Genomic DNA, 22,733 nt, shown 5'->3' on the forward strand with positions numbered 1-22,733 from the left:
CTAAATCTTCAGATTACTTATACTGTTCAACCAACACATTAAAAAGCTATTCTGAAAACCATCAAATCACATTTGAGGAGCTGAAACTGCAAAAATTGATCAATCAATTATCAAAACAGTTTTTTTTATTTAAATCATTAGTTCTGTTAGAAAACTAGTTTTTGTTATCTTGGTGTTTGTAGTCATCACTGTGTTTGGCATTGAGGGTGAATACAGGGATTTTAAATAACAAAAAAAAGATAAAGAGATGAAATACTCAGGAGAAGATACCGGTGTCTTGACATTCACTTTATTGTTAAAACTCGTTTTGGTATATCAGCTGCTTGTCTTTTGACATGTCTTTAAATTAAAGGCAAACATATACAGCTTCATCTTCAAAAACCATGCAGCAGTGTAAACATGAGGTCTACCAAGATAAAAAGTCATACAACTACATCATACTGGCAAAGTCTGTGATAACAAATTTGTCATGTCAAAAATAAGGAAGCATTCTGTCTGTTTCACTTCTTAATATCAGCAAAGCTTTAACTTAGTGCTTATCATTAGCCGCATTCAGCTGGTAAATACGCAAGTCTCAAACTGTTTTTTGCGTGAATAAAGAGGTTAAAACATGGGGGAAAAAAATAAATAATATGTTGAACTAACAACTTATACATAATAACAAAAATGCATTCCTACACACAACAGCCCCTTTGCCCTTCATAAGCATTAGTCCAAGAGAAACAAAGATTTCCTACTGTACTGGAGAGACACAATAACCCACTGAGCGAATCTGCACCACATCGCAACAAGGCAACAACAGCTGCAACACCACAACAACTTGACAGTTTGCTGATAAAAGTTTATAATTTGTCTTGATCTGACAAAAGGCTACCAAGGTTATTAGGAATTGGTTAGTTTGAACTAAAGGGCCATTCATGGAGTGCACCACAGGGTTGAAGTACAGTTAACCCACTCTTTCAAAACACAGGAAACTGGAAAAAAAAATGTCACCCATCGGCTACACACTGGGTCACACTCACCCCAGACACACACCCTGTCCTGCCAATCGCTCACTTCAACAGCAAACTTAATGTTCTAGTACCCACCGACTCAGCAGGGTCACATGACATTGTACTGCATCTCAACTTCTACTGTTGCACATATACACGCACACATAAGCACTTGCAATGCTGCAGCCAGCAGCACAGAATACTAGGCCAAGTTAGTAAAACCTGAGTAAGAAAACAACAAACACGCACGCATAAACATCTTCTGCCTTTGTCGCTATGTCATAAAATCATAGCAGCTAAAAAGAACAAACACACTGGCTGTGCACTTGACTGAAAGGCAATGGAGATCCATTGGTTGGACAGCAGCAACAGTTCTCTGTTTTTGTATTGGTATCCAGAATCACAGATCCAGATCAACGGTGAATATTTATAATTCTTTTAATCATAGCTCAACAGATTTACTCCTACAAACTTCAGCAGGTATAATATTACTGGATACAAACTGTCCACCCTAAAGAATCAAGATTCAGTATTTAAACTAAGCCATATGAAATTAATGGACACAACACAACACACAATTTCTTATGATATTTTACATGAAGTGTGCTGATTGGACCGGTTACACCTGACTCAGGTGCTGCAACTGAGGAGACACTTGAAACAACAAAAACATATTATAGGATTTTTTCCTAAAATTGGGACGAAGGCTTGTAAAAAAAATATTACACCATCTGTTAACTTAAAATGTGATTCAAATATGCGATGATGCTACTGAACAATCCTTTAGCTGAAATGTCTCTTACTGTGGTAATACAGACTTGATCTTAGACTAGAGCGGCACTAATTTTCTCCTCCCTTTCTGCCCTTTTTACATTAGTGGGTCACTAAGGCACAGGTGTGTACAGTCCTGTAAATAAAAACTTTGATCTGCGCACTACCTGAACCCATTACCTCCACAACCTCACCCTGCCTATACATACAGTACACATAAATGCCTCACAAACATTGACAGTAATGTTTCCAAATACCTCTCAATCATCCTTACATCTGTAACATCAATTAACTTAAAACAACCCAAAATCCAACATTTGATTCTGTACAAGCTTCAGGAAGAATATATGCTTTGCTAAAAACAGCATCTTGTGTTTTTCCATCCACGCAGAGGGCAATCACTTGGCTTTCTTGTCAAGCTGGAAGAGATCCAGAATATCCAGCATGGCCTGTTTGATGTTGGCACCAAAACGGTGCGAGTCCTGATGGAGCAAAAAGAAGGAAACAAGATTTCAAAAACTGTCTTCGTGAAATAATGGACATAAAATAATGGAAATTTAGTGAAAAACTGGTGAACTTACAGTTTCTGGGCTTGAGTGTTTGCTGGAAATGTGGAAGTTGATGAGGTTCTCACCAACAATGATGTAAGAGACACCATAACCATCATCAGCCACCTTAGGACACAAGAGGACAATAAAAGAGCGATGAGTTGTTTGACAAGAACACATAACATGTACATTTGGATGTTTTATTTACTAAATCAAGATGTACATAAAACAGGTGGATGGATACATACTTATTGTAACATGCTAACCCTTAGTGACACATATTTATGATAGATGGACTGATCCATATGGGACATGACTGCACAAGTTTATGTTTTTCAGTCTTCACTCTGTGTTTAAAAGTTGATGGATAACTCACCGGACCAAATCCACCCCCAGAGGACACATACTCTGGGTATCTGACCAGGTCAAACAGCTCAACCTGCTGCAGAGGAGTCTGACTGGTGGACAGCCTCCATGGCTCGGACAGCACCTAAACGTAAAGGGAACATACATTTCATTCACTAGTCCAAGAAAGCCCATGTAAAATTTATTTTCTATCAATAAGACTCTTTAAAAATTTGCAGTAGTTATTTCTTCAATTATTGAGTCCTGCACAAGATTTATTTTAACCAGCTACCACTTCTTAACTCAGCCTGACTTGTTTTTAAAAAAAAGGGCCCCTTAAGTCTAGACCAAGGTTAGACACAAACCTTGAAACCATCCTTTGTACTGCAAACCTCTCAAATTTTCCTCACTGTATGAGGTAATGAGCTGATGCACTCGGACATAAGGCACTTATTGTAAAGAAATAAAAAGAAAGGCCCTGGATTCATATGGACAATATGACAAGCGTCAACTTGACGACTTTATTAGCAGAAATCTCCCAACAACAATTCATACCTCTTTGAGAAAAGCTGAGTCTTCTCCTAAATATTTGGAAACCACATAGAGACAGAAAAGGTGGCGATCAATGCCGTCTCCCGTCATAGCCAGGCGGTACATGTTTTGATGCTTCTCTGCTGCTAGTTTGAGCAACTTGAGGCGCTCTTCTCTCTGAGTGGACAGGAAAGAGACAAAAATGAAACATGGCAAACAATTGATAGGTACTAGTTGCATGATTAACAACAACTGCAACTGTTTAGCCTTACTGTCTCATCTCTGATCATGGAACGAACAAAGGTACATGTTTCCATCGTGCAGGAGCGCACAGTTTCTGTTCGGCCCTCACGGAACAAACGCGTCATGGAGGCTTCGTATGTCAGGCAGAACTTCCCTTTGTCCTGTTGACAGAGAGTTTGGGTCGGCAAGAAAAAAGAGACACCACAGGAAGTAAGTAAGTTTACATTAGATTATTGACTTTGATGATTGATAATTACAAAAAAAGTCAGTGACTTTTAGGAGGCTTACATTTACACTTACAATGGATTGACTAAATAACACAAGCACAATGAAATGCAGTATCTAATCTACAAATCCATAACCTAAACAGGACCAGGAAAATACAGCATCAAACCACTGCTTTCATTAAATCATTTATTGACAGTGTCTGACAGTCTTCTGGGGTATGTTATTCAGTCAAGTTGTGACTGCCCTCTGCTGGGATTTATGAGCAGTGTGCTTTATCGGTTTTCTCCATTTCTGCTCTCCCCAAAGCTTTGGCATAACATTTTATCCTCAATAATAATATTAATATTAATAATAAATATCTGCATAACAAACAAAAATAGTTAATGAAAACAGTAATCTTCTGCAATATAAGATGCTTAAATTTATAAATCACAAACAAGTGAGATGAGTGTACTAACCCTGTAATGGGCCAGCTGTAGAGCGATCTGGATGAAGGCATCGGGACTGGTGCGGCACTTCTTAATCAGACCCTTGCCAAAGTTAGTGAAGGGGAAAATGTGACAGTCCACATCATCTGCCAGATTCCTGGCTAATGTCAGAGAGCTCTGGATGGTTTCCTGGCACTAGAGAAAGGAACAGAGAGGTATGTTAGATAAAATGGATGTAGTATCGATGAAAACATATTCATTACTCTGCATCGGTATTAAGAAAGCTATTAACTTATTATTTACTAACTACTACTAAGCTATAATTACTTAAACTGACATAACTTAATTCCACACGTTTCAAGTATACACTACCCTGCAGGCTTATTTTTCTATACATCTTAAAATTTAAGTAATAAAATATTAACACTGGTGCACATAGTTCAAGCTACCAGCAGAGGGAAGACAAGACTTGTGAATATCAAAATCTCAGGTGCAATCCTGTAGTATGAGAGATGTTGTAGCAGTCTGACCTCAGCAGTAAGATCCCACTGCAGCCTCTGAGGACCTGGCAGGTTGGGGTGGGGCTCCCCACAGCAGTGACCTTCCTCAGTATATCCCAGCTTAATAGGGTCCATGGAGAGCACATGCTGCAAAACAGTCAAGTTTTAACATGATGAGCTAAATTAAATGGTAGACAAGAAATTGATTGATTGCTCTTTAACTTTTCTGTCAAAAAGGTTTAAGTGCTTTAAGTATAAATATTGTGCCAATCAGAAAATAAAAGCTCTAGACAGCTCTAGATAGACAGGGTCTTTCCTGCTAAGAGAATTACGAGGCAGCTGCCTCCATCTCTCAACAAACTCTGATGGGTTATTTTATAAGTGTTGCACTCAGTGAGTGTCTGTAATTTGTAACTGCAATTGCGGCATTACACAAACCTGGTGGCGCTGTATCACAATCAGGTGATTTTAATGCTTAATACTTTTTATTCATCTTCCCCAAAGACATTTGGGGATAAAATTTTTCAATTGTTTAAATGAGTCTTTAAAATATCAACCAAATTGTAAAAAATGCACAAGGTGACAGTTTATTATTGTCCTTATGGAAATTACTCAGGATTCACTAAACTCTTCACTCTTGCTTGTAAAACGTGCTTGCTTGAGCCAGTTGAAATCCACGTGCCTGTGTGCACATGATCAGGATGGTACCACCTCGGCCTCATTTTGAGCCAGGAAAAAAACCCCAATTTAGCTTGTGGAAGTAAAAGAAGGAAACCTGACTTTATGATAATGCCAAAAGAGAGGTCATTTATTCTAAAATAATTATGTGACAATGTGATAATTAGAAGCATGTTTAAACTAAACTGACGTACCTCCCACAAATGACCAATGATTGGAGCATCTGCCCAGGAATGCTCTGCGTTCAGCCCCATGGTGCCGTTCTTGAACACTATCAGGTTAAAGGATTTGTCAAACCACCTGAATAAAAACAAATAATTAACACCCTTAGTTTATTTATAAATTAACATGTGCCAGACACTCTTTGCTGATCAGCAACAAATTACATCAAGTTTATCTGTCCCACCTGTCATAGCACTTTCCATGGAGCAGGGACTTGGCATAACTGTCCAGAGACTTGACTGGATTGTCTTCCTCGTAGCGCTGCTCGGTGTCATCAAGGGTTACAAAGAAGGCCGCTTTCTCAATGGCGTCCAGAGATTGCTTGTTCTTACCACGGCCGAAGAAGGTTTCACGTGCCTTTGCCCATGGGGTCCTGCAAAATGTTAAAGAATAGGTAACAGGAAGCGTGTGAACCTTTTCTGCTACTTTACAGTCATTTCAGGCACACCTGAATCAGTGTATTACAAAAGTCAAACCTGTGTGTAAGTATCTCATCATCTGTATGAGAAAAGTGTGATGTGTGGGAGGGAGGTACAGTACTTTCATTGCATTTCTGTGGTCACTGCCAAACCCTTTGCTAGTTTCAAAAACTAAAATCCCACATATCTGGACTGATATTATGGGAACTATATGAATTTAGCTTATTGCAGATGTCAGCATTATTGATACTGTATGTCTGAGGTCATTTAAAAACTGTATCATATAGTCTGTCCACTGTGTTTATTTTTCTAAATGAGCCGTACATATCTTGGGTACAATATATTATAATATAATAACATTTTAAAAACTGATTTCTGATCTGATCTTTAAAACATTGAAAAATACTGATGGATAACTCACCAGGTCAAATATTGATATCTGCCTAAAATTGCTGTTTTGTTTTAGTCTGTTCTAACTCTGCCATATTAATCTATTACTGTGTTATCTTGGGTAAATTAACACTGTAGAACTGCTTTCCAGAAAGCAAATCACTACCTAACTGAATAAACCTTGAAAGATCATTGCAATAAATTTCCATCTATGTATGTACAGTATTTCTTCACTGTCTGTTGTGTTACTATGCACTACACATGTAAATTCTGTCAATACCAGCTGCAGATTGCTCTGTTATACCACCTACCTGTCCCCTGCAGTAAGTGCAGCTAGTTTTTCCTCTGCTGGCAAGGGCTCCGACTTGTCTGACAAGATCCTCTCCATCTGCTGCTCTATCTCCCGTGGCAACAGCAGGCGCCCGTCATAAAACATCCACACCTTGTAGAAACGGCCCTTGTGGTACACAGCTATGTGTTTGCTCTCATTCATGTGCTGAAGTGTGTCTGGGAGAGAGGGGCCAATGGAAAGGAGGGATGAATGAGGAAAACAAAGAAACAAAGACAATTGGAGTTGTGTTGTTGGTGGTGTCAGGGAGAGTAGATTTAAGTGTTTGTACATGTGTCTCTGTGCATCTTATACTTTAAAATGTTATTGCTGCCAAGATCTGTGTGTAAAGGAAGACAGCAGTTCAAATAGAGTATGAATGTCACAGCATTTCATTTCTGGGAGTAATAAAAGTGTTAGTGACCAGTTCTTGGTCCCAGTGGTGAAATGATGGGTTATCCAAAATACCAGATTTGTGTTGTGAGAAAAATACTTATTTTAGGGTTTATTTTGAAGTTATATTCATTTGAAGGGCACAAAACAACTCAGTTCACAGTGATATTATATGATGGGGTGGGGGGGGCTATCCAGATCAAAAACTAAAGCAGCTTGAAATGGGAAGTGCAGGAAGTGAGATGAAAAAGAAAAGTAATTTGGGAACAGGGCAGTGGTTTTGAATACAATGAATTGAGGCAATGTCTGTTTGAACAGCACTGTGCACAACCAAGAGGAGCCAATTCAAAAACATTGTCTGCATCTCGGATACAAATGTATAACATTGTTTTGTTGACGCTCATAATGTTCAAACAGGCAGTGCCCTTGTTACAGAAAGGACATAGTGGGGGATACTTACACTAGGAACAACCCCAAGAACAACCACCACCTCACATCCAGGTAATACTGAGTCTATTGTGCTTCCTCTAGCACATGAATACACCTCCAGCAATGTGAATATGAAAAGAAAAACTGCCACTTTTCCACTGGTGCTCTGTGTCTATATTACTAGGATCAGTAACTCCAATCTTTTTGTCTGCCAAAACCTACAAATACAAACTATTGAAACCAGTCAGATAACTTCAAACTCATATCACACCATTTGAATTATATTAAATTCTGTATCACTGTAACAACACAATTTAAAGTGATACTTGATTTTTCAAAGACACTATTCCTCACTACTTTTCTCATGCAATTCAATTTATTCAAAGTTAGAATTCACCTCTGTGCTCTACTGGTAGTATGTCAGTCTTAAAAACAGTCTGTCAGAGCCCAAGAGCCTAAAGTCTTAGTAATGTACACATTGTGTCAAACATTTATATGACATCACAGCCCCACGTCTTAGTCCTGAGGCATTTGGGCTTTCATCTCAAACAGGTCCTTGTCTTGGTTATAGGATATAATTTATGTTACATCACAAAATAGAAATTCTATCCACAGTTGTTCTTTGACTGAACAAGAGCTCCTAATTTCAACTTTCAACAAAGTTCTTTTTTGAGTCACTTTATATCATGAAATTTCTTCAGCAGTATAGCTGCCTGCCCTCTCAGAGTTGATTTATTATGAGCATCCCCCAGAAGTAAAAGTTATTATTGTATGTCAGTATCTAACTCCATGGAACACACATCAAACTATCAGGAAAGCCCAGCACTGTTGGACATTTCCAGGTCTTACCTTAACACCACTGCTGTCGCCTTCTCAAACTCAAATACTAGATTTCAGTCACATGCAAATTAGTCTTTGACATGTGCATTGACCATCACACATGCATTATTAAGTTTATATCATTTCCAATTACAAAACAGAAAGAAAAAATGTATCAAGGAGAAGTACAATAGGAGTAGTGTGAGGAGGAAGCACTGCTAAAGACTCTACCTGTGTCTACACCTGGGACACGACTGGTGTTGAACATACGTTCGTATTGGGATGAGCACATGGGAATAGTGTGTAGGAGCATGAGCTGAAAAGCAAAAGGGGAGAGTCAAACACAAAGATGACAAACTAATTCACTAAAATCCCAAGAGAGCAGCATCAGACACACACATACAGGGACAGAAGCATGGATGAAGTGGAGAGGGAGCGATGAGGATTGGTCTGATAAGCAGTCTTAAGGAGCAAGAGAGACCCCAGAAGGTTGCCAGAGAAGGAGACATGAGCAGGGTCCAGAAACCAGTGGTCTGCTAGCTCAATGCCACCAGCAAAACCCTGATGTAACAGTGGGATTTGAACTAAAATCTAACTATTTTCAGGATATTTCACTAAATTCACTATGAAAGCCAATGAAAGGTAGAATTCTTCAGGGTTGTGCTGTTGAGAATGAGTCTAGTAGTCAGGGTTTCCAATGGCTATTGCCAAAGAAGTGGCTAGGGTCACAAGGTAGGGGGTCAGAGGGCACGGCGGAGATGTGCCCTCCTCTTACCTGTCTCCAAACCAGGGATGCGGGTGGTGTTAAACATCCGCTCCCACTGAGCCGAACACAGAGGAACCTTGTTCGCCAGCAAGTAAAGCTAACGCAGCATCCGACATAGCGAAGGAACAAAACAGTAACAGAGACAACCGAATGTAAGTGTGCAATAGAGGGAGCTCATGCATTGGTGTTTGTATATATGTATACAGTCAGAGGTCAGTGTGTGTTTACACAACATGTTGTAGGGTGTGTACCAGTACTGTGCAAAGGTAAAAAAGTTTTAGATAATTTACACTTAAGCATCATGCAGACTGGTAAAGGAAAAGGACTGACAAGAGCTGCGGGGAAATCACGAGTATTCATTAAGCCTTATTCACTAAGCTTCACTCAGAAAATGCTTGTGAGCTCGTGATCACAGCTGTACTTTGATCAAAACAAGCAAGAAGCACAGTGCAGGGCTCATTCAAAAGTCAGAGTTAGACACATTGAGCTGTGGGCAACAACAATTGTCTGCCTCATCACAGCTGAGATTGTGGATGACAAACTTACTTTAAGCACACAAGAACAGGTTGTGAAAGATAAGCAGCTGTTAAAGTAAACTTAAAAGACAAACACACTGTGATAATAGCTAAAAATCAATAAATGATTAACGAGTTAAACATTTACATAGGATTGATATGATCAAACATGCACTAATGTATTTTTGTATCACAGTTTGAACAAAGATTATAGATTAACCTGGGTTTAACAAAACTATTTAACAGGTGAGGAAAAACAGAGCTCTGTACTCACTGGTTTGATCTGGGCTCTGTCAAGTTTTCTCCTGTAGAGCATGATGGCATGGATGGCATTACCTGCCCTGGCAGCCTGGATGGAGGTGGGGAACACGTACAGGAAATCCTGGAGAAAAGGAGCTTATTATTAATAAATCATCAGTCACATTTCATCCCACATCTTACACTGTCCTTAAAAACACATCAGCATAAGTAATGACTTGTAAATGACAACAGAAGAACAGTGAGTACTGAGTGATCCATCCATAGAGTCTTTGTTATTTAGGTCAAGTGCTGTATGCAATTATACAGAAGCTACCATGACCTGCTATTTCAAACTTGCTGAGTGCTTTTCCACTGACCCCCATACCAAGTCTGCCTTCTTTGACAGATGTGTGACTGTGATATGAGATGTAGTTTTAATATGCTGCAAAACAGACATTTTGATAGTGGTGATTGCTCGATAAGCAATGATTCATATCTGCACTGCTGCAGTAACAGTCCAGTTTCAGCCATTCAGGCAGAAACCTGTAGAGGGAGCTGTGGGTTTTCCTGTTACATGTACTGTTAAGTTCACTGGGTCCATAGATTTGGAGAAAGCTGTCTACTCAGTAAAGACACATTGTAATGCAGCTTTGTCAGCCAAGATGCTGAAAACTCTAAGACTATGGTTGTAAAGCTGCATAATGTCCCCTGAGACACTAGCATAGTGTATATTTCTACACACAGACACACAAGGTTTATGCCACTAAGAGTGCATCCTTACCTTACATAGAAAAACATTTACTATCCATGTGCGCACAGTTATCACATATGAGATAGTGGTACTCCATAAAACTTAAAATCCAAGGGCTTTTTCAACAAATTCTCTATATTACTAAATGAATGCAAGACAATGTATTCAGTCACATCAAAGATTACATTTTTCAGGTTTCAAGTTCAGGTAAAGGAAGAAGCTACAACTGTACTTCCAAGATACAGATACAGTTATTTTTCAATATTTACTCATACAATTTGTTGCTCTGTCTAAGTTTGGCGTTTGGTACAGCTGTCATTTAACTTAAAGCTGTACTTTAAGTGCTCATGTTACTCCACATCACCAACAGTGTGGTATGTCAAACAGATGCCAGTTTAAACATGGTGGTGCGTGGAGGTGACAGGTCACTCAGTTGTTCTAGTGAAAAATTAGTCCAAAATTAAAGATAAGCAGTTAATAATTAAAGGGGAAAATAGCCATTGTATATAACTCTCAATTAAAAGTTTTATATCACAGTGCTGAAAAAGGGTCACACTCACATAACTATATCAAAAGCATTTGGAACTTACTCTGGAAAAGAAAACACAAACACACACCTTCAGAGAATCGATCACAACCTACATGAAGAAGCTTATTCCTTCATCTTCAAACAAAAGGCTGTGCCACTGCCTGCAAACAGACACTCAGGTACGGATATCTTACCATGGCATAATAGTTGCTGTTGACCATGATGGGCCCACGGCCTCTGAGGTAAATATACTCTTCCCACCAGTCACTGACCTGTGCAATACAAAGAGAGGGAGGGGAGGAAGAAACAGAGGGTGACATTATTAGACACACTGCTTTTACTGACAGTTTGATGCATAATCAAGAGCCAGGACAGTGAAACTGTAACAAAAGAGTGGAGAAGAGGGAAAGGGAGTGGAATTCTTTTTGACTCACATAGTTTGAGGCCCACCACGACTTGAGTTTGAGGTACCACTGCAACCTAGGTCCCAGGTTCTTCTCAAAGTCTTTAGTCAAGCCCTTCATCCTTTCATACTGCTCATCATCCATCAGTGGGCGCACAGAATCCAGGTACTGTTAACACGGAGAGAAGAAAAGTAACAAAGAGTGAAGCCAAGGGTGATGAGTTTTAAACAAGGAGAGGCGAGATAGGCCAGAAAAACTAGTCATCTACTCTTTCTCCCCTGACAGATAATGACAGGCAGCCAGAGGTTTGTTTAGTGGCTCTGCCTTGGGGGACACAGTCAAAGGAAAACAAAAATGACCCAAAGAAAAGTGAACTGACACAAATCAAAACCTACACTGATTTTTGTTTGAACTGGTTATTCACATTGCCAGATTTGAAAATCTTCCAGGAGTCTTAGGAATCTACAGAGATGTGACTAGATATTTCATTGTTTCAAGTAAGTACTTCCTCACTGCTCAAAGAGAGCCCTTTGTTGCATGACAGAGATAAGCATTTACAAGCAGTTCAATAGTAAATGAAATGGACTGCACTTATACAGCGCTTTTCTAGTCTTAGCGACCACTCACAGCACTTTACAATACTTGCCACATTCACCCATACAATAATTGAACAGCCATCAGAGGCAATTTGGTATTAAATGGCTTTTTATTTCAATTGGTTATTAGAAAAAAAGAATAGAGAATGAAAAGTCTTCTCAATTTTTTTTCAAAATGGAAAGTTTTGTTGTAGTTTGACAGCTAGGACCATTATGAACAATCAGACAGGAAGTGACATGACAGATGGAAATTACCCTTCTGCAGGTGTCCTTGACAGTGGGAACAGGAAGCCGCGGCAGGGAGTTCTGGAAACTGTAGAGCATTGGCTTCCTGCCAGAGAACACCTTCACTAATAACTGGACAAGAAGAACAAATAAGGGAGAGGAGAGAGGGCAAAGGAAGGTAAAGAAAGGTGTGTGTCTCTCTTGGAAACCTGCAGGGTATGAGCCAAAGGTCAAATACGTCGTAACCAGTGGGTTAAACTATAAGGACCAAAGTAGCAATCATGGCATGTCATACACCTTACATAAGAATTGCATTGTAACTGGGTATTGTTAACCTACATCAAGAGGAAATTAATGTCTTGAAGCAATGCATGGTGGACATCACTCCAAATCATTTCACAAGTGAAACAAATGCACAAGTGTATAATAATATACAGAGTTTATACAAATGTAGTATAAATATTGTAGCCATGAGCTTAATAAATGTTCATCGTACATCTGGGTCTAACAAGTCATGACAATGTCTTCCATACGCAGGGACAGAGACAAAATTTAGTTAAATTTAATAAAGTAATTTGAACAGAGGAACGCATTCATTGGCTCACCATCCACAGACGAGTAGACCAGGACACAGAGCCATGGCGTGCATACATCCAGCCATGCCACGACAACAGGCACTTTAGGACATTCCTCATTATCATGATTATGGTGACCCACAGGCCCGTGCCCACCAACACTCCTCCAACTATCCTCTGGCTGTCTGTGGACATATATCGGCTGTGGACAGAGAAGGGGAAACAAAGAGGGTGAGACAATCTGTAGCAAATCAAGCGTTTCTTATTTAACTGCACAGTGGAACCATATAAAGTATGAGAGATTATTCTTTCCTGCTTAAGAATCACGCTGTTATAATGAGCGAGACTTAAAAGTGGGTCTGTAAAGAATTAATTACTATTGTAGCAAATTCATTTTCTATCTTAGATGGAAAGAACAATTAGATGATATGGTGGCTATATTAAAGGTAATAACACCGGCTATTTAACTTTCAAGTCTGACCTATTGAGCAATCCAAAAGACTGTGCGCTACAACAAAACAACAGCAACACTGGACAATAAATCTCATGTAGCAGTTGCCAGACATAGCTCAGTCCAAAGTCAACAAAGTCACATTAAACCATGACTGATAAACAATGCATATCATTTATCTTGATAGGACTAAAATACACACACACACACACAGACACACAATAATAATAATAATAATATAATAATAAATATATAATACTACACGTTTATTACTCAGTGTAGCCAGTGTCATTGATGATACATTTGAGAAAATGAAAAAAATAAGCTTTAATCTGTTATTTTAGTGTTTGAAACAATGTAACACCAACAGGTGCTCTCACTAAACACATGTACTTGTGAAAAATTTTAGATATTTCTGAGAATACCAACCTTAACAACACTGTTATAAATAACGTCCTTCATTTGAGGGTAAATCCCCAGCATTATTGATAAGAGAGGCATTAAAGTTTTATATGGACAGGAAATGTTTGCACAATAACTAAACAAGATCAATATTGTTAGCAAACATGAAGATGAGGTGTGGTGGACAGAACGAAGAACAAATTGTGATTTTGGAATGAGATCAACACTTTCACTTCACAGTCTATAACTAAACCAAGAGCTGCTACTGATGGAGGTGCTGGAGAAACACGCCTACACGTTTTCTCGTAAATACCTGAGGCATGTGCTTAATTGCATAGATGTAGTAAAAAGAAATTCCAGTGTCATTGCTTCTGAAGATGTGGCACTTTCACGTTGGATCTTTTATCACAGTTTCTTCCATATCTATTATCTTTTCTAGCTAAATTCATACTATAGAACCTAGCAAATCAATATTTCATATTACTCCATATTGTAGCTCCAATATAGTTATTATATGCTCCATATTGCCAGTAATGGAAAAACACCTCAAAACAAACACCGTGTCATGCTAGGAAACACGTCAAGATATCGGTGGCCTTACCTAATAGGTATGTGTTGGCCCAGCTTGGCAATCAACCCCAGAGAAGGATCCAGTTGATTATATTTATTGTAGGACATGTAGGACACAACCACTACCATGAACCCACCAGGGCTGCCCGGGTACACACCAGTCATTACCCCATTCTGTGGAGAGTCAACCAAACGGAGGGTTACAAAGGTCATCAAGGTCAGAAAGAGCAAAGAATATATTTGCCTGTAATTTATAAAAATCACCCACTTCATAACATTTCATACTATAGTGTTCTCCTGTTAATAAATGTGATCTATCATTAATTACCGACATCTAAACAAAGAATGGAAGATGAATGTGTGAAAATGCTAGAAGGCTTTGGATTTGAATGACTCAATATGACTGTGTGTAAAGAGACATCTAGGCCAAAGGTTAGGACACAAAGAACAGACAGGAAGGTTACCGTCACTGCTGGCTGTTTGTGTGAGAGTGGGTGACCTTCTAGTGTGATTGAGTTAATGTAACCCAGCAAACAGACTTACAGCAGGATAGCAATCAGTAAATAAAAACATAGTGCTGCTGGGGCCCCTTATGATGCTGCTTATTAACTGAATATTTACTGAGAAGAGAAATAAACAGAAGCAGAGTCACAGCAACTCAGTCAAAGATAAACAAAATTTCCCCTTTACATAAACCCTCTGAACTTTGTGCTCCCATACTTCAAACACCTCTCACCTTGAAGCGAATGAACCTTTTCTTCCAGGAGTGGAGGCCAGAGAGGTAGATCTGGCGTAGAGCCTCATGGCACAGCTGTAGGTCGATGCCATCAGGGGTGACGGTGAACTGAAAGGCCACCGCCTGGTGAGCTTCTGCCATGGTGGCTACTACTGCACAGGGTCACTGAATGAGAGGAAAGTGCAAGATAGTTAAGTTACTTAAATGTAAGATTGAAAAGAGTTTATATCAAAGATAAAAGGTGTATGTGAAAAACACATTTTAATAACTGTTCCTACAATCTTTTCTCACTTTATGTTCATGCCCATCATTTCCCTCTCGTACATTCATCACAAAGTTGTGGTCACATTGGTACTGACCTCAAGAATGATGAGCGCACCAGAAAAACAATGTACAATCAACACGTCCTGATACATGGATGAAGATGTAAATAATTGTTGTAAGGAAATGATCAGAACAATCTTTCACGCTGACCAGTTCCTGTCAGAGTTCCTTGTAATCAGTACTCCTTATTCCTCGACAACACTGCAGGTTACCTGATTTCCAAGATTTAATCAGTTTAAGCTCTTTGTAGGGTAACAGCCACTGAGTGGGAAAATTATTCTTACTTGGTTTGAAAGCAATACTGGGATAGAGTTAAAGCGGAGGATGGATAAGAACATGCTTACTCAAAAGCACAGTATATGAGTTCAGAGACACAATTACTACAGAACTAAAACTTGGAAAAATGATCTTTTGCTCTTTTGAGTTACTATGATCAACATTTCCCTTTTTAGAAGAGTCTCCTTTATTGGTTATTGTGGCTCAAAACAGGCCTAAACACTACATGTTTGATTTTCTGTATCATTGGACACATTTTCTGCTATTGGTCTTGTTTGCCACTTAACTCTGTGTTTATTCTGTGTAACACCTCAATTGTGTCGTCAGTGAAGAACAGTCAAGCGCATAACTGTAGCACAATGATTTCACTATGTCTCAGACAACTATCTGCTGTGTGTCCTTCTTAAAAAGCTATCATGTGAGATGCATTGAAACTTATTTATAAAAAATAACATCAGATACCTTAAGTACAAAAAATAACCAAAGCACCAAACTGACTACATTTCTGCTGTTTTCCTGTGTCAAGCAAGCTTAGTAATAGTGATTATTAACAGCCAACATTTAACGTTCACAAAAAGCTGCATGTCTTTTTTTTTTGGAAGGGGGGGGGGTTAATATTGTGAATAAAGGCATATCCTGCATAATCTAGCTTTATGTGCATGTTTTGTATTCAGCTACTATATCAACTAAGCTGGTTCCTGCAAGCTGACACCAAAGGAGATGCACTGGGAGGTGACTGTTGTGCCACTGTTACCCATCTCTGAACTGGTTAGGCAGGTGTGGCATCTTATCTTTTACTACAAGGGAACTAACATTATGCAAACTATAACTAGAGGCTCTTTTTATCTTGAATTTGTAAACCTTAAGTGAGCTATTACATGTTTAAACAATGTCATGGTGACATTTTTTTAATTAATAATTTTCAATTTGATATTGGAAGGGACTTAAAAGAAAACAAGAGTGTGGAGATAAAGGAAAGCCCAGTGGGAACTGAGTTTAACCAAGCAGGGACAGCATGACCATGCTTATTCTTTATACTGATATCTTTCCCCCTCCTTCAGTAGTGGAACACTTCTTAATAAAAAGACTTCTCAATGGAGGGTGCTCAAAAGGGACTTAAGGATTTCGGTAAGTGGGTCTTGTCAGTGCTTACCTTAACCAGCATCTAAGACTGCAGATTTCTTGTCTGTCATATATTCAGTAGGCAATAAATACGGTTAGTTAATATCAAGATATGATTGGTATTTCTTTTGTATTAACAGGTTGTGCAGAAGGGGCTCAGTAAAATTGCTTAGGTCTTGGCTATACATGTAAGACACTTAAGATTTAATTAGGCTATTTCTTATGCACCTATAAATTAAATCCATTAAATATACTGTGCCACTTTAGATGATATTATGGCAGGTTGCAAACAACAATAATATTTCTATGCTGATCCTTTTTGATTTATTACAAACTGAAAGCTGTATGATGAAACTGTGGATGTGGCGTTGAGAGGCAATACCGTTTTCCAGTTGCCTTCAATTGCTGTCGGAAATATAAATGCATATACAACATATTTTTTTTATAACATAAGAATAAACTGTCTAAAACGACAGGTAAAGTCTTACACTGACCGCTGATTATATGCGTTCTCAGGGTTACGTTAATGTATGGTACTTCATGCTAAGGCTTGGTGGTATTAGGTTTTCCTGGCTACAACGTTTACCTAATTTCTCCTGCAAACCTCTGCTACGTTTCTAGGAGGCAATGCTTTCTTTTCAGGGTTATTTCATTCATTTAAAACACTCTGAAAGCAGGACACGTCGTTTCTACCTTTTCAGTCCTCAGAAGGAGCAGCATCCACAGATCGGTGTTTCAGCAGCCAGTCCCTTCCCCCAGCTACTTTCCAACATCACATGATCTACCCTGTGCTGCAGAAACTAGGGGAAAGGTCGCAGCGCTCCGCCGCTTAGATACCGTGTAAAACTGGCAACGTAGTGTACTCACAAATCCTCCTATGCCAGAAACTATAACACATTGTGGTTACAACAAAGCCACGCAAAACACAGCTTTTGTCTTGGACATTGTATAATTGGCGTTTGTCCAATTTCTATATTTCAAAGCAGATGCAAAATGCTGTCTAGCGTTAATTAATAATCACGGCAACCCCCCTGTTGTGTATCTGCACTGACTCAGACCGTAAAGGCCATATCATCTCATTAAACTTTCTGACAGTTGTCATTACTAAACACCTCAACATAATGCACAACATCACTACCAACAAATACCCCCGGCAAAAAGTAGGTTACATTTGTCTGCTACTATATCAAGTATCCCGCCCACGTGGTCTGTGTGAAATTATGTCAGTAGTGTGCACCCCCCACTGTTGTCAATAAACTATATTCTATTTATTTATCAAAATAACCAGGGTTCTCAGCCACATGTAATTAAACAGCGTGTTAATTCTACCTCTATAAAACCTCTTACAAAAAGGACACCATGACAGACCAGCTTTTACTGACCTTCACTGGCAGGTGACATTTGCAGACATATATACCTTTACTAAATTCCTCTTTTGCTACTATTACACATCACAGGCCACTGCCGGGCACAGACACACTATACTGTATTATTACTTACTAATAGAAGTGCCTGTGTATTAACAGGTGATTGTCAATGAATGACCTTTACTTGGACTTTTGCCTACATTCGTCTTATGAACATGAAGACCACCTGGGTCGTACAACATGCTATCTAAATACAAAGCTGTTAAGTCATAATGAAATGTTTCACGCAGATATTCAGGGGGCCTCTTCAACATATATTTTCACAATTTGCTTTTAAAAATTAGGAGAACAGCTGTGAGTGCAATGGGCTAAGATTTAGGTCTCATTTTCACAAGTCAAAGATTTGTCTGTAAACTTGATTTCTGACTGTTACGAGCCAAATAAGCTCACAATCCGCCCAGTTGAGTCAAAGCAGAGCTAAGAAAATCTCCTGTACGTCATGTAAACACCCCACAGCTCTACGCACTGCGCTGACAAGGAAATGCAACATACTGACATTTACGTCAACTGCATAGAAATAACAAAAGCTTTCACAGGGCTCTGTTTAACTTGTCGATGTCTTTTTTTCCCCCAAAAGCCCTGCAGCCATATTTGCACGGCTACTTCGAAAACTGCAGAGAGCGTCAACACCGACTGGCACACAGTGAAAAGGGAGATTTTTTTACTCACCGGCCCTTTCTATTAGTCTGAGAGAGCAGAGCTTCGTGTTTTGACGTGGAAGTAGCACAGTTTAGCTGTGGGCGAGGACTGCTATATACTCTGCATGAATGGGAGCACAGACTTGTATACACCGCCACACCGCCCGCCCCTTTTGGTACGTCACAATTCTTTCCTCTCACTGACCTACAAAACACGTCATGGTAGAAACAGTGCCCCCCTGAGGTCTCTTATGCTACAGTGCATTCAGAGGTATATCACATGTTCTTAAATTGCAGCCTTATGCTAAATTAAAAATTACTTCCCTCATCGATCGACACTCAATGGCCCATATTGACAAAGTGAAAACAGAATTTTAGATTTTATCTTTTTTTTCTCAAATTTATTAAAAAGTAAAAACTGTAATATCACATTGATATAAGTATTCAGACACTATGCTATGACACTTGAAATTTAGCTCAGGTGCCTCCCACTCCTCTATTATCTTTGAGATGTTTCTACACCTTGATTGGAGCACACCTGTGGTAAATTCAGTTGATTGAAAATGATTGAGAAAGGCACACACCTGTTTATATATGGTCTCACAATGCATATCAGAGCAAAAACCAAGCCATGAAGTGGAAGGAGCTGCCTGCAGAGCTCAGAGACAGGGTTGAGTTGAGGCAGAGATCTGGGAAAGGCTACAAAAAATCCTGCTGCATTGAATGTTCCCAAGAGCACAGTGGCCTCCATTATTCTTAAATGGAACAAGTTTGGAACAACCAGGACTCTTCTGGCTGCCTGGCCAAACTGAGTAATCAGGGGAGAAGGGCCTTGGTAAGAGAGGTGACCAAGAACCCCATGGTGACTCTGGCTGAGCTCCAGAGATCCTGTGTAGAAACTTCCTCAAGGAAGTTTTCAAGTGTCATCGTAAAGGATTTGAATACTTCTGTCAATGTGATATTATGGTTTTTACTTTATTTAAATCTGCAAAAACTTCTATAATTCAGCTTTCACTTTGTCATTATGAGGTACTGAGTGTAAATTGATCAGGCAAACTTTTTTTTATGTCAGCATACGATTGCAACATAACAAAATGTAAAAGAAATTAAGGGGTGTGAATATATTCCAACTGTATGTATAGTAAAGGTTATATGAGGACAGCAGATGAACCAATAGGAGGACATGATGCAGTAAATAGCATCATAGCATTTTTCAGGGACCAGTACACCATGTACTTAAGTTGTTCAGCTATACAGTGCATGTACACAATATTATGAACACCTGTACAATCAAATACAAACAAATAATTATGCAGTGAATGAAAACATCACAGCAGATTCAGTTGTGCAAAAGGTGAAATTCAGTTCCCACAGTCAGATACAGGTTGTGGATGCAATAAAAGCACATGCAATGCAATATAAAGGCCCTGGTACAAAACCACTTTTCTGGAGCTTAAATGTTAAACACTTTTAAAACACAGCAACAACATGTTTCACAAATTTGATATTTTTGCAGGATGTGTACTGTACTATAATATTATTGTACAGGTGTTCATATGTGTGGAAACATTTAGCAACTGCCATAACAAACTGTCAATGTAAGAGCTTGGTCTAATTAGCCCCAAGTGAAACTGGTGACCTTTTTATTTATCTCGTTTTTCTTTAATGTCCAATGGAGACCTGCAGTCTAAACTGCAGGTGTTGTGGCTTGTCATAAGCAGGAAAACCACAGGTGTTACTAATCAGATGAATGATTCTGTTCCTCTGATTCCATCAAGCCACGCAGCATGTACATTACCATGACAATTACTGTACCCCTTCCCCTGTAGGTGTGCCAAGTCCTACTAAGTCCTGACAGCAACGACCTTCACTGAGAGGGTTCTTGCTACCTCTAGGATCCCTCCTCTCTTTGGACAGGCCACTTAGAAGTTACTCATAGCAAGTCACTAGTACCAGTACTGCCAAAAAAGACATAGCAATGCACAGCCAAACTTCAGGTACTGCTAATGGGAACTGAACTGGGGTTCCTGCAGTAGTCAGCAAGAACTGTGGTTCCATTGGAATGACCCTGGCCTGTGCTTCATAGACCTCTTTTTGATGTTTTTTTTGTCGTGCCTTTAAGATTGGGACAGCCAACACCCTAATGGAGTATAACGAGTTTTGTGACCTCAGCAATCCCCCAGACCTGCTCCACTCAACATCAACCTCCAATCAACACCAACAACTGGAAATACCTGTGTGGTTGAGCTCTGTCAGCTACTAGTCCCCAGTATTTTGAAATGGTGATGATGTTGACAAGTGATAGCAGGGAAACCACAGGTGTAGTAATCAACATTAATATAGGCTGCATTCCTCTTAGGTGACCCAGTTTCTAGGTTTTGGTATTGCTCCTGCTCACTAGGTGGTCTGGCTACGAGAACACCCGAATGGAACGAAGCCATTGTTACTGTTGCTAGTTTCAACTAAGTTTTCTGCAATGATAAGACAAATTATCTTTTGTGATAAAGGTCTATCTTTTTCACAGTAAACATTTGATTTGTCATGGACTTGTCATGGTAGGTAAAGCACAGATGTTACTAACACAATACTAAAAGTACATTCGGACGCAGGGGGCACTGCTGCACAATGCTGCAGATCATGGGTCATTCCCCAGTTTCACACAGGCAATGTTCCACTGACAAATTTGGATTCTGTATTAAAGTAAACTGTATTTTGTTGTGTGTGTTTTTTTAACAGCAATGGTACTTAACAGTATGGCAATAAACCAGGTGTGGATGTTCCTGCTTTATAATAAACAGATTCTGTCACTCTACTTATTGCATACTTTTTGTGTTACATTTTACAATAACTGCATGACTTGGGTTCAATGGGACTTAAGAGTGGAAACCACTATATCTTTAGTAGAAGACATCCACTGTTAAACTGCGCTGTGTGGGTTAAAGGATTCTACTCTTTATTAAGAGTGACAGATAGCAGCAATGTGAGGTGTTGTCAACACACAACATTTGTGTGGTTTAACAGTACATTATTAAATACACCAAGCGGTCAGGAGTGCAACAATACATTTCTCCAGTTAGGATAAATTTTTCAACTGCCAATTGGCAAAAAAGCTGCGTTTCATTTAAAAAAAATTTGAAGTAGTCATCTGCAGTTAAGGGTAGATTTTCAAGTTGTACTTAAGATATCACAAAATTGTTTCCTATGATAATTGTTTAGAAATTCTGGATACTTTCAACTCTATGGTGGCTCCATATAGGACTAGAATAGCAGCTAAAGAGTTCGATGGTGCTAGTGTAGCGATAGTGTTTTCGTGCCCCAAAAATCTTAACAATCTGAAAAGGAAAAATAAGACTCTGGGTTATGTGCTAATTGAGGCCATCGCCTGTGATGAAGGTCATAAGGAAACCTTGCTTTATTTTAAGAGCAATCCAAGCCAAACATCAGATATACAGCCTTTATACAGCCCAGTATCACATGTATGTCTAGAGTTTATCCAACAGGTGGCGCAAGATGACAATTTTTTTTGTCAAGGAGTTTATTAATTAGATTGAAACCATTTAAAGTTTAACACTCGTAAATACCCAAGTAACATGAATGTGTCAAGCTAACATTACATTAACCGCTGTTGCCAACCACAATTCAACTCAGGTTGAGTTGGGGAGATTTCTGTTATCAACTAGCTAAACCTCGTCTTAAATATCTGTACAAAATAAGGGGGTATAAGTTAAGCTCCTTCAATATTTGAATATATGCTGCGTAACTGTAAACACACAGTTAATTATGATGGCTTACCGTCCTTTAGGTCGATTCTTCCCCATCAAATACGGAACCCCGCGTTCTGACTGTCTGTCTGCGAGGAGAGGCGTGCCTCCCACCGCTGCTCGTGCGCGTGCGTCGTACTGTCACTGGTGTTGCGCCTGCC

The 22,733-nt window shown here is 39.2% G+C and overlaps 1 protein-coding gene across 4 annotated transcripts; it reads right to left on the reverse strand.

Annotated features, from left to right (window-relative positions):
* Nucleotides 1-273: 273 nt before the first annotated feature.
* cpt1ab (carnitine palmitoyltransferase 1Ab (liver)) lies at nt 274-22,672 on the reverse strand. Of its 4 annotated transcripts, none has more exons than XM_023415435.2 (19): nt 22,604-22,672; nt 15,025-15,189; nt 14,320-14,462; nt 12,896-13,067; nt 12,321-12,422; nt 11,500-11,637; nt 11,260-11,337; nt 9,820-9,927; nt 9,040-9,127; nt 6,607-6,802; nt 5,671-5,859; nt 5,459-5,564; nt 4,617-4,733; nt 4,117-4,281; nt 3,460-3,591; nt 3,212-3,364; nt 2,688-2,801; nt 2,345-2,437; nt 274-2,245 (listed from the first exon to the last, which is right to left on the reverse strand). In XM_023415435.2, exons 2-19 carry the CDS (start codon nt 15,163-15,165, stop codon nt 2,162-2,164), a joined length of 2,319 nt encoding a protein of 772 aa, XP_023271203.1. In that variant the 5' UTR covers nt 15,166-15,189; nt 22,604-22,672; the 3' UTR covers nt 274-2,161. The 4 variants fall into 4 exon arrangements, with proteins under 4 accessions (XP_023271203.1, XP_023271204.1, XP_023271201.1 ...); XM_023415436.2 differs by lacking the exons at nt 9,040-9,127; nt 22,604-22,672 and adding exons at nt 8,496-8,580; nt 18,843-18,981; XM_023415433.2 differs by lacking the exon at nt 22,604-22,672 and adding an exon at nt 18,843-18,981.
* Nucleotides 22,673-22,733: the final 61 nt, after the last annotated feature.

This window comes from Seriola lalandi, unplaced genomic scaffold (assembly GCF_002814215.2).
Source record: "Seriola lalandi dorsalis isolate HSWRI2012SDOR001 ecotype SW California unplaced genomic scaffold, Sedor1 jcf7180002054553, whole genome shotgun sequence".
In the NCBI taxonomy this organism is placed as follows: Eukaryota; Metazoa; Chordata; class Actinopteri; order Carangiformes; family Carangidae; genus Seriola; species Seriola lalandi.